Genomic DNA, 17,804 nt, shown 5'->3' with positions numbered 1-17,804 from the left:
GGTGAAACATCCACAAGGACATTAACTCACCACATATGCGCCGAGAGGTAACTCAGATCGAGTTGAAGCTGGCGGACAATAGTGGCAACCAATAGTAGCGGACAATAGCTACGGACAATAAGCAGTAGCAGCGCACAATATGCAATCATAAAAGACTACGGTAGTTTATAAGTGCCAGAATTGAAATTGTAGAGGCCACAGTTCAGCAGGTTTATCGAATGCAATTTTGAGACCCCTTTTTGACAAACATAGAAATATTGTAACGTGATAACATGGGGGAAAGGGGAGGATTCGGATAGAGGGGACACTTTGAACTTCCCCTCTTCTGGTATCCCAGAGAGTGAGCCCAGCTGAGTAATTAAATGCGATTTCGATATACTTTTTGCAAAGCAATATTATAACGCAATAACATGGGAACGCATGGTGTCTTCGAATAGAGAGGGGTCACTCTCTAGGCTAATGAACATTTTCAGCTGCCCGTGGCGTATTGTTGTGGCGGGCGCAGCAGACCCGGCATGTGGGATATCGGGGTTTATAAATGCTATTTAAAGACAATTTTTTTGAAAAAGCCATAAACATTGTAACGCGATAACATGGTGCTTTCAAGTTTTAAGGAGGATTACTGTTTACTACCCTCTTCCGCTAAAATTGTCGCAACGGGCGTAAGAGGGCCCAAGGTCCAAGTGGGGTTATTATATGCGAATTTAATATTCTTTTTTTGGCAAACAAATCTAAACAGTAAAGGTACGTATAACATAGGTAGGTAGGTATAACATGCGAAGTAGAAGGGTCCTCAGCCACTGCACTTCTTCCGCTACCCCGAGAGCAAATTATCTTAGTAGGCGTCAGAGGGCCCAGATAAGTGGGCCCAGCGGGTCGACTAAATTCGATATTTAGAGGCTCTTTTAGCAAACAATACTTCATTGTCAAGGTATCCTATGAGGGTTTTTGGAGTAGAAGGGGACACCCTCTATTTAGTCTATACCCCTCTTCCGTTAACCCGGAGGCACGATGTTGTAGCGGGAGCCAGAGGGCCCAGAAATTAGACTCAGAGTAATTAATTTAAATGTGATTTTGAGAAGCCTGTTTGGCAAACAAATAATCGTTGCAACGGCATACAATGAGCGGTTTTCAAGTAGCGGCCGTCAACTTTTGTACCCTCTTTCGCTATCCCGGGGGTAATGTGTCTTAATGGACATCAGAGGCCCAGAAAGAGGGGTCAGCGGTGTAATTAAAACACAAATTCTGAAATTTTTTAAGCAAAGAAATTTTAATAGTAACGGTACGTATAAAATTGGCAGGCAGAACCCCGAAGCTGTGGCCTGCGAGGTAATTATACGTAATTTTCAGAGGCCTCTTTGCCTCGGGGGAAGGGGTGTGCGTGTGTATAAAGTTGTTGAAGGGGTGGTGGTTTATCTGGAGAGACAAATTTCCCTACATGTCGGCAAGACTATGAAATCTAAAAGGGTGTGAGCGTTACACGCCAACAATAGTTATATTTTAGGTCTATGGGAAAAAGAAATATATAAAGATTATAACATCAAGAATAATGAACGTGCGCCTGACCGCCCATGTAAAAAAACGTAGAGTATACTTTCATGAATATACCTCTCTTTAGTTTTTATTTGTTTCTTTCTTTTATCTTCATTTATATACAATGGGAAAGGAAGTCTCCTATGAAGTCTCCTATTGAAAATAATATAACCTTATTTTCTGTTTTATATTGCTTCTTTTATTAGGGTTCTTTAAATTGATTTAACCATTACAGCTTCTTCCGACAGAATCACAAAGAAATAAATAAAACGAGATATAATAAGACATATGAACTTATTAATCAACCTGGTCTTTTGTAAGAAAAATTGTGATAAATTACAAAATGTTTCGATAATGAAGCGATTGCTTTAAAAATGTGTCAATAACACTACCCTGGTTTGGCGGTTAAATATAGAAGTATGGTATGCTGTATAACGTTTTCGTTTACAATATTTCTAAATCACCAACAATATGAAGGGGGAGGAGGAGCAGAAAAGCCCGAATTGTGGGGTACCTTAGCCCCCCCCCCATATATCAGGGACCTTAGCCACCTCAGTCGGGGAAATCATGGCACCACTGCTGCCTCTAATACCCTACCCCGGACGATGGTCACAAAACGTGAAATTTCTAAAAAGAGTCCAGCCACCCGGTCACAATATCTTCCTACGAAACTTTTTCTAACATAATTCTGGGCGCCATATTTTGCCCTTTGTGGCAGTCAGATATATAAATAAATTCTCAAAGCGGAGGAGTAACCTCCTTCCCTTAGACCCTAAACGTATAAACATTGCAATACAACTTCAGTTCCCCGCCCCTGGCTCCCTACGCGCCGGTTTCAGGCGCCTCTGCACAAATAATGAACACGCTCCTGGGTGGGGTTAATAATGATTGCTACAACCCTTTACCCCTATGAGCTATACCGTTAAAGATAAATCAACTTCTAAATATATAAAAAGTAAGCCGTCATCATATGTTTCTACCGATGAGACCGTTAGAAGATTAAATACATTTCTGAATACATGCCTATGTCATTTCGTGAAATTATTTAGGCATATGAAGTCACAGTAACCTCTCTGATTTGTAATCACTGTCAACGACCTGTCAAATTTCAGAAAATAACACTTTAAAGATTATTAATAGATTAGTAGATTATTAACAATCCTCATGGTTTGTAATCACGTTGTAAATAAGTGATTTTGTTGTTACTCTAATAGAATAGAAACTGCAATACTTCAGTTGATATTGATTATAAAATTCTTGTGATCCAGTGGTAATTATTATTGTTTCGTTACTTCCGTATATCACCATGTCTTCATAGTAAAAATAAATTATATTCCTTTATATTTGCCCAGACGTCTTGCAGACAGTTCCTGCAGAATGAAACACCGATATTTATTTACAGATTCTTCATCAAGTGCCTGTATTGGCTCTCCATTAGCTACGCATGTAGCAAAATATAAGAGAAACACTCCGCAATTTTGCCCGTCGGATTGTTGTGGGCAAGATACGAATGAAATTTGCCAATCATTAAAATCCATTTCTTTTCTGAACGCTGAAAAGAAGTGCAGTGACGCTACCAAAAGTAAATCTTTTACCCTCTTTTCCATATGTCTTTCAAAGCTGTTCAGGGAATCTAGAACGTCAACTTGTTTTTTATTAGGATGCAAAATAAACATATTCCAATGAATTCCCTGACAGTTGTTTGGAATAAATACCATGTCAACTCCGATGAACCAATTACATTTCTTGAGGCCTGTTAACGATGCCTCTCTGACCAGTGCCTCTTGCGTGATGTCCAAATGCTGTCGCATTATGATTCCAACATGACTAGAACAAAATGCAATATTTCTTGATTTTAACGGTAAAACACCTCGAATATATGCTTCAATGATTGAATCGGTTAACCATTCACCGTTCACGAGTCTCTGTCTATCATATGCAGTAACTGTAACACCCTCAATAATCCAGTCATCTGTTCCAAGAGTCAGATTAGATTGCCAACAATTCGATAAAGTAAAATTAGGCTTAGTACACTGTGACACCAAATATAAAAGTGGAGAATATTTTACCCTTTGAACATGTACACAATCAACATCATATGTCAGAGGTGTATCTCCATACTTCTTAAACACAATAACCGAAGGTGAGTTGGTAATTATTTCTTTACTTTTAGAAATGTTAACCCTTTCAGTATCATAGCAATCACCTAAGTATATTAGATATACAGCCTTATAAAATCTAGTTCGGCTAAACTGATGGGTTACCGGTGAACTCTCCACAAGGGCCAATAACTTCGGAAAACACTCCTGCCTGACTGATTGGTTTTCTACTAGGATTATTTCTGGCGTTAACATAACTTTACTTGCACAATTTGATTTTGTGCAAGAGCAACTTACCAACCTATTCTCGTTACACAAATGATCAACTTCATTTGTCATATCAATTAAGGACCTATTTTCATTTGAGCATTTCTTTACACTTGTGAAGGTAAATACACATTTAACCTTTTGAATACAACCAACATGAACTTTACAGGAATGACAATTACTCGTTCTAGCTATAGTACATAACGCACGTTCTCCAAATTTATCAAGTATTTCAGACTTCATTGATTTGTAAGCTTGTTCACGTTTGGATTCCTCTGAAGAAATCGGTGGTTTGTGAAATGTTAGATGCTGATGAGTTGGTTCGCTTCGAGGGCTTGATTCAAGTTTTGTTTCTGGAAATGAAGAACTTTGAGTTAAACTTTCTTCATTGTGATCTGGTTTGGAATCATCAGAAGGATTATTTGGTGCTATGATCTGCTCCTCGGTTTCTCTAGAGTAAAACAAAATGTACGCATTTTTTTCTGTAAAGTCTTTACTCCATGAATACCCTCTGGTGTCGTCGACGACAATAAAAGAGTTATCGTCACATCTGCACACTGCTGTAAAATGGCCAGCTACAGTTGAATGTCCGGCGTGCTGAATTACCGATTGTAATCTATAATGCGCAGATTTGGTACTTTCAGATGTCAGATTAAGCTCTTCGTCGATTGGAACTGGATGGGAAATTTTCACATTCTGTCCGTATTGGTCGTACCGTGTGAGGACCACCACCAACAATCTCGGTAAAGAGATAACACTCTTACAATTGGTAAATAATCTCTCGGAGCCGTTGCAATGATCACTATGACAGATCATTCCTTCAATGACCTCATCTTCAAAGTGTCGTTTCAGACGTGATGATATAGATGTGATATTTTTATCCCATATATCCATATTAAGATAAACGTTTGACAAACAATCACTGCTGACAATGGGCGTGTCGCAGGTCTGACATGTAAATTTGTTTCTTAATGTTATCTGTATTGGATTATGTCCACATGCTCGGAACATTGGTACAATTGCTCTTGTAATAAATTCTAGTGGGTCACACTGTGTATTAAAGCTTAAACCAACAAACCGGCTACAGAGGTTGAGAACACCAGCAAGTTTCTGAGATGTAAGATTTGGTGTTTTATTGATGATGTGTTTCGATATATTGATAATCCTTCTCTGCAAAAGTGAGAGAATGTCTTCAAAGTTGGTGGGCAATGTAGTTACGAAATCTTGAAATGGGACACACCTTGCCAAGCATTGCATCGTTGAATTGAACCAGCAGTTATTGTTGGCGTTCTCCATTTTAGTGAAATTAACCTTCAAAATGTTTCTCTTATCTCGTATAGGAACACCTCTAGATTTATATTGCCTTGATGTAGACTTTCGTTTGTTTGGAGGTTTGGTTTGTGTATGTACCCTCCCTGAAATAGATTGCAGAGGATTTTTTGACGGAATGACACATTTCTTGGTAACGGCTTTTAGTGGTTCCTGATTAACAGGTGTTGCTTCCCATTTTTGACGATCTACAGTGTTTGTCTTTTGTCGTATGTTTGGTGTCTCGTCGGTTGCTACGAAGTTTTGAGTTACGGTTGTCTCCATGAATAAACCTTGCTCACTTGGCCTTTGAAATGGTGACTTGATATTTCTGGGGGTTTTCTTTGCCCACTCTTCCTTTATAGTGATTAGATTTTTGGGCTTTGTTCGTCGTCTGTTTAGAATGAGAGTGTCACGAAATTTCCTCTCGAGTCCAACTATATCTTGTGTGTAGACAGTCAAAAATTCATCCAGGCGGTTATATCGCTTACCCGACAATTGGTTATGTTTTAAAACCCCCATACGTTCTTCTGATATTCCTATTGTACGGGATGCTGTTGTGGGCTGTATATGTTTCAGACGTTTATTTGTATCTGCAGTGCAGTGTCGTGTAAGATCTCCGAGCAGTAGTCCCGACCAAAAGGGAGATGATGGTAGCAAAGTATGAACAATTTGATTGAAGAAGCTAATCGATCTATGTCTATTTCTTTCCCGTCCTTCTTTGGATTTTCCGGTCTCCTCTGATTCAATAATTTTCTCCGCTTCGTTAATTATCGACTTATAATGACTAGTAAAAGGTGACCCTCGTCTCGACATGTATTCCTCTTCAGAATTTTGAAAAGACGTGTCTTCATTTTCCAGTCGTTCTTCTAAATTGTGTTCCGTATCAAATTGTTCAGATTCTCTGCCTAGATTTTTCATTCTGATTTCGAGGGCGTTCATGGCAGATTTCAAACTCTTTGTAACAAACGGTGATAATAATATAATGATAATGTCCTTCAATGCAGATGAAAAATATGGCAAAGTCGAACTATTAAGAAGAATACTGATCATATACATGCCTAGTCTATAATACTTCGTAAAGTGCTTCTTAACAATTCTTTTACCGTTATTCATTAGGTGACTGGTGCATGCGTGAGGAATGGTCTTGTTAAGATCTTCTTGATCAGCTTGGCCGGTTACGATTTTCCACGCCCTAGCGTAGAATCGGTCGATGTTTTCGCCATTAAATACGAACAGCGAAGCTAGTAGAAACACCCAAGCTCTGTCACTATTAATTTGTTTTGGGACACTCATTCTGTTATGCCCAAATGTTTTCTTCTCATGGTGTCTGAATACCATTAACCAATTTATAATTGTAGGTAATGAGTGGTCGTCACTTATTAAAATAGTTACAGGTAGGGTCGTCTGTCCAGATACAATATTCCTCACTGATAATTCGTAATATAAGAGTCTTTTATTTGTCAAGGTAGACTGTATACAGCTACCAGTGGCATCCCAGAAGACTACATTATTATTACAAATATCATGCCATGCTCTCAGTCCACCCTCAGTAAAGCAAATGATATACAGTGGCGTGACAGATATGTGCTGTATATATCCTCGAATAGATGTGTCCTTATTTATTTCTTCTTTTTGTTTCTTCATTAAGCCGAGCAGGCTCTTTAATTCCTCCGAATCCATCCGGTCATGTGATCGGGATTCGCTGGAGATTTTTTGTAAAACATGGTGTGTCTCTCCAATACCGTCCCTATTTCCAGATTCGTAAATAGCTCCTTGCAAGCTTGATAACTTACTTATCTGCATTTTCATCGGTTTTAACGAACCCATCGAAAATTTGTGGTATAAGTCTTTTCTTTCAGCCCGTCGAATAAATCGAGCTTTGATATCATCTTTGGCGTGTTGGACTTTGCCGGAATAGGTTAATTTTCCATCCAGTCCCTTGAATACCACAAATTTTAAGGCGCAATTGCAATCATCAAACTGGCAAGTGGCTGTCGTCGAGAACGCCGGTTGACGTCTTTTACGAAATGTTGCCATACTAACCCGGTGGCTGCTGAACTTGAATGAACAAAATGGGTTGGATTTTTTAATTATTTCCAGAACAGACTTTTGCCATTCCCCTCTACCAAAACATCTCCCGTTTTGTGTTTCTTTCAGTCTATGCCATTCTTCTCTTGGGAACGAGAAATTCACACATTTCGGCAGACAACGAACGAAGTCACAACTGTCGTTTTCTGTTTTTGCTCCAGCGACCGACGAAAGAGACTTTAAAGTAGCTGCATTGATTCCATCTGACTCGTGGTCATAGTCTTCTATATTTGAAAACACAGAAGATGCATAATCGGCATTAGATACAGCATCGTCTATATATTCGGGCGATGAGGGCATGGTATAGCCACCAGTTTCACATTTAGGTTTGTAAGATGAAGATGTATTGTCTTCATTGCCTAATGAATGCGGACTATGCCGCTTGTCGTCATGGCAACTTGTGTGATTATTCTTGGGTGATGAGTTCATCGCATTGTCTGAGTCGTTTATATCGAACTCGTTTCCATGTTCAGACGGACAGTGTTTGAAGTAAGCAGAGTGGTTGTTACTTAAGGTACACGAGGAACAATTGTCGTCTTGGTCATTTTCTGCCGCTGAATCGATCAAATGGTGTATCCTGGTTGCCGAATACAACACCGAATCTTCATTGGGGTGTGTCTTCTCCTGATTTGGCGGAAACAATAATCCATCATTATGCTCTTCTATATTAATTGTAACCACTTTACCAGACTTGTTTGAAACATTATTAAAATCGTCAACGGTGTGATATATAAAATCAGGTTCCGGTAAACACTCCGATGAATCATTATCTGTCTCGGTGTTTTTGTTGTAGGCTTTATCTACATCAGTGGGTTCATCATTGATTTCTCTGTTGTAACATTTCGTTTTACGTAATGTGTTATTTTGTGGGACTTTGGCTGACTTTCCATAACACCAGAATTCTTTGACGTTATCATTGCAGTCATCTATTCCACAAACATAGTGAATTTCCTCGTCATTTACAACATCTGTAGGAATGCCAACGCACTTGTAATGATACCAGCGCTTACACTTTTGGCACTCGATATACTGCATCGAACTGTTGTAAACTCTTTTACATAGGCAAAATAACTCTTCTGAAACCCAATTGTCTGAGAATCGCTTTGCAATTTTGAGTCTTTTTGACATCTTTTGCATACTTTTATCGTTTTCGATATGACCTTCGTCTTCGTGGGCCTCGTCATCATAATATGAGACACCGCCCACGTGTTCTTTGTCATCTTCTCTGGAAAGAACACTTTGCACATTACCTCGGTTTTCTGACCATATAGTAAACAGCCTGTGTACTGAATTGGTATATTTGTATGCAGGCCAAGAGAGTAAATCAGCAACTCTCATCCAAAACGATCTATCGAACGGGGGGTCAGAATTGTTTGTCTCCTTCATGACCTTCCTTATTGCCGATCGAACATCGTTGTAATCCACTTTCTTAAGAATCCTCTTCTTTTTATGATTCCTTTTAGGATTCTTTGTCTTTTTCTTCTTGCAGTCTTTCGAGGCACCTCCTTTCATTGCTAGTGAACCACATTTTCTCTTGCTGTGTATCGAAAGGTCGATTCGTATTTTGGATTCATGCAATTCCTGAAGTACCTGTAAAAAAATGAAATTAAGGAACATTTAACATAAACTCCTAAACACAGGGTGGCGGAACGGTGGGGCGGGGGGGGGGGGCATGCCCCCACATTTTTTTCGCACATGCAAAAGTACCCTGTTACAATTTCAAAGTGCCCACACTGGTTGATATGGCCTTAACACATCCCCCTCCCTAGTTTATGCAAAATATGTTAAGGGGCAGGGGCGGGATTTGGGTTCTGAAAGTGGGATCAAACCTGGGGAGGGGTATATAAGGCCGGCACGTAGCCAGGAAGCAACAGGGGGACCTTGGGGCTTTAAGAGGGGGCCAAAAAAATGACCCATGCATATATGTGTATATAAATGTGAATATATATCTCACGTATATATATTAGTATTATATAAATATATATACATATATATATTAGTGTTTACACGGGTCCAAAAATCGGGAACCGGGTACCCGAGGGCCGTTACCCGTCGGGTATCCGGGTACCCGGGAAAATTTGTTTACCCTCGTGTATCACGATTTTCAAGAAATTACATATTGGATGCTGTAATAAATGCATTATATTCTCTACTGACAATGTTTTCATGTTCAAATACGAAGGTGTAAGATAAGGTATAAAACCTTCCTCAATAATTTGTATTTGCTTTTGTTTCTTTCATTAACTTGTTAATAAATAAATTATTTAATTATAATTAGCATTACTACTAACATCGCACTGCCGCCGCTGCTTATGCTTGCTCGTGCACGTCTATTGGATCAAACCATATAAATATCCAATTTAGCTCTTAAACAGTTGTTACTACTACTACTATCTATTATGCAGGCCCAGGGTTCGCATTAGCCGCGACATTGCGCGATTCGCGCAATTTGATCGCATTTGGAATAAACGATTAGTAAAAAGCCACTTGCGATTACTATTTTTTAGTTATCCCGTCTATAATCCATAAACATCTCGTAAAATTCCTTGTCAGCCTTTCCTTCTATGAAATAAACGAATGAATAAATAATAATTTCTTCCACATGGTAGCCTAACACCACACTAAGTCAACGAGAAATCTAGCTAAGCCTAACCATCTGTTTATTTGCTGAAGTTGTGACGCAGTTATAAGACATCCATGGAAAAAATACTTTCGTTATTGCTGTTACGTTCGACCACATGGTTGCCTAACACCACACTAAGTCAATGGGGGTAATCTAGCCTAGCCATCTGTTTATTAGCTGAAATTGTGACGCAGTTATAAGATATCAATGGAAAAAATACTTTCGTTATTGCTGTTATCTTCGACCACATGGTAGCCTAACAACACACTAAGTCAATGGGAAATCTGCCTAACCATCGGTTTGCAATTTTTTTTTGAAATCACACTTTGCGTAGGATTCGGGTAATAAATTAGGAACCGGGTAGTATCGCGTCGGGCGGGTACCTCCGTTATTGCTGTTATCTTCGACCACATTGTAGCCTAACACCACACTAAGTCAATGCGAAATCTGCCTAACCGTCGGTTTGCCAATTTTTTTTTTTTTTTTTTTTAAATCACACTTTGCGTAGGATTCGGGTAATAAATTAGGAACCGGGTAGTATCGCGTCGGGCGGGTACCCGGGTACCCTGATAACCCGTGCAAACACTAATATATATATATATATATATATATATATATATATATATATAAATATAAATATATGTTTATGTATATATATATATACATATATCTATATATATATATATATCACACGTATAAGTATAATCAGTAGTACTAGTAGCAGAAAGTGCTCAAAACCGTAGTAGAGCAATAATATCACATACAGACAAGATATACAATTTACACCATATTCCAGAATATGGAGTAAATTGTATATCTTGTCTATTGTATATATATATATATATATATATAAGTGTGTTTGTGTATATATGTGCGTGAGATGTATGACATAATTGTACGCGCGCGAAGCCCACGGGAAAAAAATGAGAACCAATGTTGCATTTGGCCCATTCACACCAAGAAGTTGTCAGTATTTTCCTTTCAGATATTTTTTACGCCCAAGAACAAAATGTTACCGGACAGTTGGATGCACTTCTGAGTCTTAACCGGCCAAATTACCGGCCGAATCAGATGGAAAATACGACAACCCAAAATTCAAAAAGGTCGGGGAAAAGTGAAGGGGGGGGGGTGGGGGACAAATTCCCCCGCTTGCCCCCTGTAATCCCTCCTCTGTTAAGGGGCCCTTTTTACAGATTTAAAATGACCCTTTCCAAACCTTCCATAGTGCCCCATCAAAATGGGTAAACAAATATATATCGTGTGTATTACTTTTCTATACATGTAAGTATATATGCTCCATGTGTTCCATACCATTTCGGTAGTGCTGATTACATCTAAGGACCCTTAAGTATTCACTTTCTCAGAGCGATGCAACTTGCTTATCCACCTTAATTAAAACCGTTTATATCGGTCAGACTAACCAAAAGTTAAACAGATTTTTGAAAATAGGCTCATATATTGAATATAAAATATAGAACCAGAATGCACCTAGGGTCCCTTAGTTAAATCAAAGTTCGTGTCCCCCTACCCTAAGACCCCCACCCCCCCAAGAAGGCGATCACAAACCGTATACATTTCCATAAAAGTGCCCTTTTAAACTGTTGCCCCTCTCCAGATTGAAAATACTTCCGCTTTCAGTGACGTAGGAAGGTACTTTTGAGTGGGGGGGGGGGGGCTGAAGACTGATGGCCGGCCTGGGGGAGGGGTCTAAGGGGAGATGGTGTCCCCCTCCCCTTTGGATTTTTTTTTTTGCATTTCCAGGTGGCCTCAGATGCAATTTGGTGCAATATAGCACACTTCAACCCACCCACTGCATTTTGTATATAATTTTGCATTTTCACCTGTCCTGAGATGCAATTTGGTGCTCCAAATGAGATTTTTCTCTCATTTGGAAATGAAAAAGGGGTTTTCTGACTTGCGAAGCGGGGGGGGGGGGCAGAATGATACTTCCCCCCCCGGTTCCTACGCCCTTGCCTTTAAACGTCAAGAATGACAGCTGCAGTAAGGTAAGTTTATTTGGTTGAGTAAGGGTGGACGAAATTATCATCCTAAAAATATTGGTAATGGTATGTGACTTCGTTTTTTTCATAGATAATTCTATGACTTTTCATATAAAAGCAGTGGTGGCGCCAGGATATCCGCGACACGGGGCCTAAGGTCCCTAACAGGGCAGCTAAGTCCCCGACAAAGAATTGTACAAACAATTTCGCGCGCTTCGCAGAGGTGGTGGGGCATTATTTTTTAAGGGAACTTTTGAAGTAATGTATACGGTTTTTGGTTGCCGTCCTGGAGGAGGGGGTCTGAGAATTTTTTGAATATTTAATGGTCCTTTTATATAATTTGAGGCTATATTTTGCTTTTAAAGTAAATTTAATATATATTTTTTGCCCATTTTGATGTAGCAAGATGGAAGGTTTGGAAAGGCCATTTTGAAATTGAAACATATCCCTAAACATGCATGCTTTACATAAACTTATGGGGGGGGGGGGGTGTGCGCCGGCTCTGCCGCTCTTGAGGGCAGCTTGAACTGCAAAAGTGCACGTCTGCGTGTAATTATCACTACGGCAATGACATGGAGCAAAAGGCACACATCTTGTTTATTTATTTATTATTTCTTGTTTATAAATTGTTTATTTATTTCTTGTTTACAGATATATAAAATAAATACTATTTAACTTTTTTCTTCGTAAATCAGGGGGTGGAACTGGTGCATATTACCCTCGTAAGGCATATTAATGCCGCTACCACAAATCACACCCGTTTAGCAATGTGTACAAAGAATACATAATTGTAAGAAGTTTATGAATCGAAGTACTGAACTATTAGGTCTACAAGCTAGGAGCTTAGATAAAATTGTACCTTTACTTTCTGGCAAAAAGTCGACCCCCCCCACCCCTATCGCACTCTGTCGAATTATCGCCCCCTCAAGTGCTCCATCACCTCCAGGGGCAATATAGCCCACGTTGAGAAACACTGGTGTATAGTATATTATAAACCACCGATCTGTAGTTTAAAGCTGCATCATTTCGTTTGTGTTACACCCTGATCATGGATATCCCTGTAAAACGGCCATATGTCAGTTAACCATTATTTCATCTGCTAATTTGTCCATTATTTCATCTGCTAATTTGCCGTCATTATTCAAACAGGTATAGAGGTGAAGTCCGAAAGCCCAGACATGTGACAAGAGGTTTGCTGGTCTGCTTTTGTTATAATAGAGTCACGATTCAATATTCTATATTGCTGCCTGGTCCCGTCATGTATGATTACCCTAGGTTAAAGAAATAGGACGCCTATCACGGTTAAGGTTGTACAACACGACCCGGAACTTACCGAAGAATATACCGGATTATATAAACTTACCTTTTTGATGGGAAAATGCTCATTCGAACCGACCATCATCTTGAGAACATGCTGGTCTACTTTCTGCTCTTGATTTCAGGCAGATTCTGCGACGGTTAAGACCAACCTTAGGCTCTGTGAAATTTAAAATGTAGGATTTGGGATATGATTATTTAAAACAAACACTGTCTATATGTGTGACCCCCCCCCCCTCCTCCTACCCATTTATGAGTTCAGCAAATTCGATTTACTGTCTGATACGGAAACATACAAATCCACACACAAATCTTAGGCATCGGCGATTTGGCCGATAGCTGAGGAAAGCATCAGCCAAAGGGGTTCAAAATATGTCGAATTTGTGTCATTTGGCCAGTTATCGGCCAATGTCATGTGGCAACCCTGACCGAGAGCGAATTCATTGAAATTAGAGGCGCTATTTCGCTATAATATGTACCAGCGTAGCCTATCAAGTTCCAGTGTGTACCTCAGGCTCTTGAGTCAGTCGTGAGGAAAGAAGGATACGAGATTTGCAGCTGCAGGGGCATATGATTTATGACGAACGTATTCACGCACAGAAAAAATATGTCTATTGTCTCGTTTATAGTTTCTTTTCCAACGAAAACGTTCCGTTTCAAAAAAAAAGTACCCCTCTTCTAAGTTCTGTACATCAGTGCAGCGGGAGCCCCCTTTGGTCGGGGCCCCTGGATTTGCCCCGTCCGAGCCCATAGGCGTTACGCCGCTGCCTTTGGAAGCCTTGGGACTCAAACGAAAATTCTGTCGGTTGTACGAGCATTCTGAACATCGATCGTATAATGCCAGGGTTTCCCAGCGGAAGCTTATGCATTTCTTTATATTTTAATGGTCACATCTACGCACACCATGGTCACCGCATGATATTCTTTCCGCCTTCAGCAAAAAAATATAAAATAATGTTTCTTAAAAAACAAAATAATTTTTGCATAATCCTTCAACTTGGTGTGATATACAGTAAGCAGTTAGCATTACAAATTGCACTTTGGACAATCAATGAATGAAAAAAGAGAACTTGTTTTCAGTGCATTCCAATTAATGACCGCATGTTTATGTAGGGCCAAATTCTGAAGGAAAGTTTATACAAGTTTAGACAGTTACCTCTAAATGACTTCCGAATTCATCAATATGTCAGCACATATAACACTTAAACTTGCGAAAATCACTAAATTTCAGCCTAATCAAAGGGGAAACATTGCAATGTGGCAGTTATTTGAACACAATGGCATAAAGCGACAGCATCTTTCCAGGGCTGTAGCAAGGCTGTAGCAGGCTTGTAGCAGGCATGTCCTAAAAGCTCAACTGAAGCTTACAGTCGAACAAACATCAAAGAAATAAACCATCCCCTAGGCCTACCATGCATTAATGACACATGCAGTAACGTTCAAACATTGAACTATATCACTTTAACTTCACTAACGTGGGTCAGGCATTCGTAGAAGGAAAGAACGAAATTGTGACTGTTTCCGATTTTTAATTCATTTGGGAATACAAATGCGAAAAAAAATACAACATGCTGCAGATTCTTTCAGTTATCTATCACTTAAGAATTTTAATGGTTCGACGCAAGGGAGCAATCACGCTATGATAAATATGAACTCTTAGCCTTTTAAAGGTAATTCCATGGACGTTGATGATGGTAGGCAGTCAGTTCGTACATCGGTATCGATTAGTTAGAGCCTAATGTTTAAGCGCTCTTTTACGAGAGGGTGCATTTAATGAAACGAAGAAACTTCTAGGAAACATCCTGAATGAATCATTAAATTACAATCAGAACGCATGGTCCTTTGTTCCGCTCCTTCACATTTGTCTTATAAGACTCTTATGAAGTATTGAGTATTAGGGAAATGGAACATCTTTGCACATATAGATAGGAAAAAGTGTATCAATTTTACCAGATTAAAGTAATTTTGTCATGAACATTACACTTCTGCAAGTACATTTCAATCCATTCAGAGAATAAATTGGGGGAGGGGGGGGGGTGGATATAAAACATGTAATATTTATCCTGACTTCTATACTCCCATAATTGACTCAACAAATAGCCTAATTTTATTACCGAAGAATATATACATTAAATAAAATTGTTAGGGATTAGAAAGTGTAATGTTGACTTACTATAAAGAAACGTAAAATTGAACTAAAATGTGGCACTTTTGTCTATGGATTGAATGTGTATTGTGTATTGAGTAAAATTTGTATTATATTATGGAAGTTATAATTAATATTTAGGTAAAACTGAATAAAAAGAAAATTTACTTAAAACTCACACTAACTCTGGTCTATGTTTAGTTGGAAGAAACCCAGTGAAACTTCTTACGGTGGATCTGCCTTCTACACTCCAACAGAAACGATGAATTGAAAAATCGCTAAAAGAAAGGACAAGCACATGGGAACACGATAAAATCAAAACAGTGAATGGCAATATAGGGTAACTTGGATTGGTTCATTAGCAACTATGACTAATAGAGACCACAAATAAATCAGAAAGGGATTTCGTCATAGAGGATATGTCTGGGTAGAACTATTACATAGTAAATCCCTTCATTCCGAGAAAAGGAGTTGAGCTAAGGTGCGCACCACCCCGCCCCCCCCCCAAAAAAGTGCGCGTGTGTTTCTCGGGAATGGAAGGAAATTACTTTGTATGCTGAAGATCGGAAAGCAACAAAAAGCATTAAACTTGCGCGCCAAAGGTACGTGTTGCTTTTTGTTATCTATCACCACACTGGTACACACGTAGATTAAAACTTCAAAAAAAAGAAGATATTGATGAATCTACTGGATAATGATTGTACAGTAGTCATTTTTTTTTTGGTCAAGCACTCTTTGGACCAGTGTAAGACGCATTATGGTACTCTTCGACAGTGTCCTTAGAATTCATATGACCCATTGGTTAGGTGGTCCAAGGCGTGCTGGTCTTGCCTTTACAACGACGATTTGTCTGGTCTTGATTAGGGCCTAAAGATTTTATTTCATGTCCCGTTACATTCATTTAAGAAGTCATGATAAAGTGGACATTTGAATTGGTCAAGAACTCTTTGGACCGGGTACTACGCAATAATTCAGATGACCCATTGGTTTAGTGATCCAAGGCGTGCTGGTCTTGCCTTTAAAACGACGAGTTGTTTGCCAAATGCATGTCAAATTCGCATTTATTTTCCGCTAGGTCTACTTTCTGGGTCCTCTGACGCCCGCTACGAAGAGTTGCCCCCGGGGAAGCGGAAGAGGGGTGGTAGAGTGTGTCCTCCTCTACTCGAAAACACCCCATGGTATGCCGTTACAACGACGATTTCTTTGCCAAAATGGCCTTTTAAATTCGTATTTGGTTTCCCCGCTGGCCAATTTTCTAAGCGCTTTGACGCCCGCTACTAAAAGTTGCCCCCGGGGAAGCGGAAGAAGGGTGGTAGAGGGTGTCCCCCTCTACTCGAAAACACCCCATGGTATGCCGTTACAACGACGATTTCTTTGCCAAAAAGGCATGTCAAATTCGCATTTTGTTTTCCTGCTGGGCCTACTTTCTGGGTCCTCTGACGCCCGCTACGAAGAGTTGCCCCCGGGGAAGCGGAAGAGGGGTGGTAGAGTGTGTCCCCCTCTACTCGAAAACACCCCATGGTATGCCGTTACAACGACGATTTCTTTGCCAAAATGGCCTTTTAAATTCGTATTTGGTTTCCCCGCTGGCCAATTTTCTAAGCGCTCTGACGCCCGCTACTAAAAGTTGCCCCCGGGGAAGCGGAAGAGGGGTGGTAGAGGGTGTCCCCCTCTACTCGAAAACACCCCATGGTATGCCGTTACAACGACGATTTCTTTGCCAAAAAGTCATGTCAACTTCGCATTTGGTTTCCCCCTGGGCCTACTTTCTGGGTCCTCTGACGCCCGCTACGAAAAGTTGCCCCCGGGGAAGCGGAAGAGGGGTGGTAGAGGGTGTCCCCCTCTACTCGAAAACACCCCATGGTATGCCGTTACAACGACGATTTCTTTGCCAAAATGGCCTTTTAAATTCGTATTTGGTTTCCCCGCTGGCCAATTTTCTAAGCGCTCTGACGCCCGCTACTAAAAGTTGCCCCCGGGGAAGCGGAAGAGGGGTGGTAGAGGGTGTCCCCCTCTACTCGAAAACACCCCATGGTATGCCGTTACAACGACGATTTCTTTGCCAAAAAGGCATGTCAAATTCGCATTTTGTTTTCCTGCTGGGCCTACTTTCTGGGTCCTCTGACGCCCGCTACGAAGAGTTGCCCCCGGGGAAGCGGAAGAGGGGTGGTAGAGTGTGTCCCCCTCTACTCGAAAACACCCCATGGTATGCCGTTACAACGACGATTTCTTTGCCAAAATGGCATGTCAAATTCGTATTTGGTTTCCCCGCTGGCCAATTTTCTAAGCGCTCTGACGCCCGCTACTAAAAGTTGCCCCCGGGGAAGCGGAAGAGGGGTGGTAGAGGGTGTCCCCCTCTACTCGAAAACACCCCATGGTATGCCGTTACAACGACGATTTCTTTGCCAAAAAGGCATGTC

General features: G+C 40.2%; 2 protein-coding genes across 2 annotated transcripts in view; one reads left to right on the top strand and one right to left on the bottom strand.

The window, feature by feature from the left end:
• Window positions 1-17,804, top strand: part of LOC139972001 (poly(A) polymerase beta-like) — a 44,520-nt gene that overhangs the window by 460 nt on the left and 26,256 nt on the right. The window lies entirely within an intron of this gene.
• Window positions 58-15,772, bottom strand: LOC139972000 (uncharacterized). Its single transcript, XM_071978863.1, has 3 exons — window positions 15,564-15,772; window positions 13,285-13,398; window positions 58-8,888 (listed from the first exon to the last, which is right to left on the bottom strand). The coding sequence occupies exons 2-3, from the start codon at window positions 13,321-13,323 to the stop codon at window positions 2,862-2,864; spliced, it is 6,066 nt and encodes a 2,021-aa protein (XP_071834964.1). The 5' UTR covers window positions 13,324-13,398; window positions 15,564-15,772; the 3' UTR covers window positions 58-2,861.

This window comes from Apostichopus japonicus, chromosome 8, assembly GCF_037975245.1.
Source record: "Apostichopus japonicus isolate 1M-3 chromosome 8, ASM3797524v1, whole genome shotgun sequence".
NCBI lineage: Eukaryota > Metazoa > Echinodermata > Holothuroidea > Aspidochirotida > Stichopodidae > Apostichopus > Apostichopus japonicus.
Note: the sequence above shows the minus strand (reverse complement) of the source record. Positions and strands in the feature narration are given on the sequence as shown.

Excerpts from the sequence above, each read along its gene's own strand:
- LOC139972000 (XM_071978863.1), bottom strand. The coding sequence starts at position 13,323 with ATGATGGTCGGTTCGAATGAGCATTTTCCCATCAAAAAG. Across the intron at positions 8,889-13,284 it reads AGCATTTTCCCATCAAAAAG|GTACTTCAGGAATTGCATGA; the intron begins GTAAGTTTATAT and ends ATTTTTTTACAG.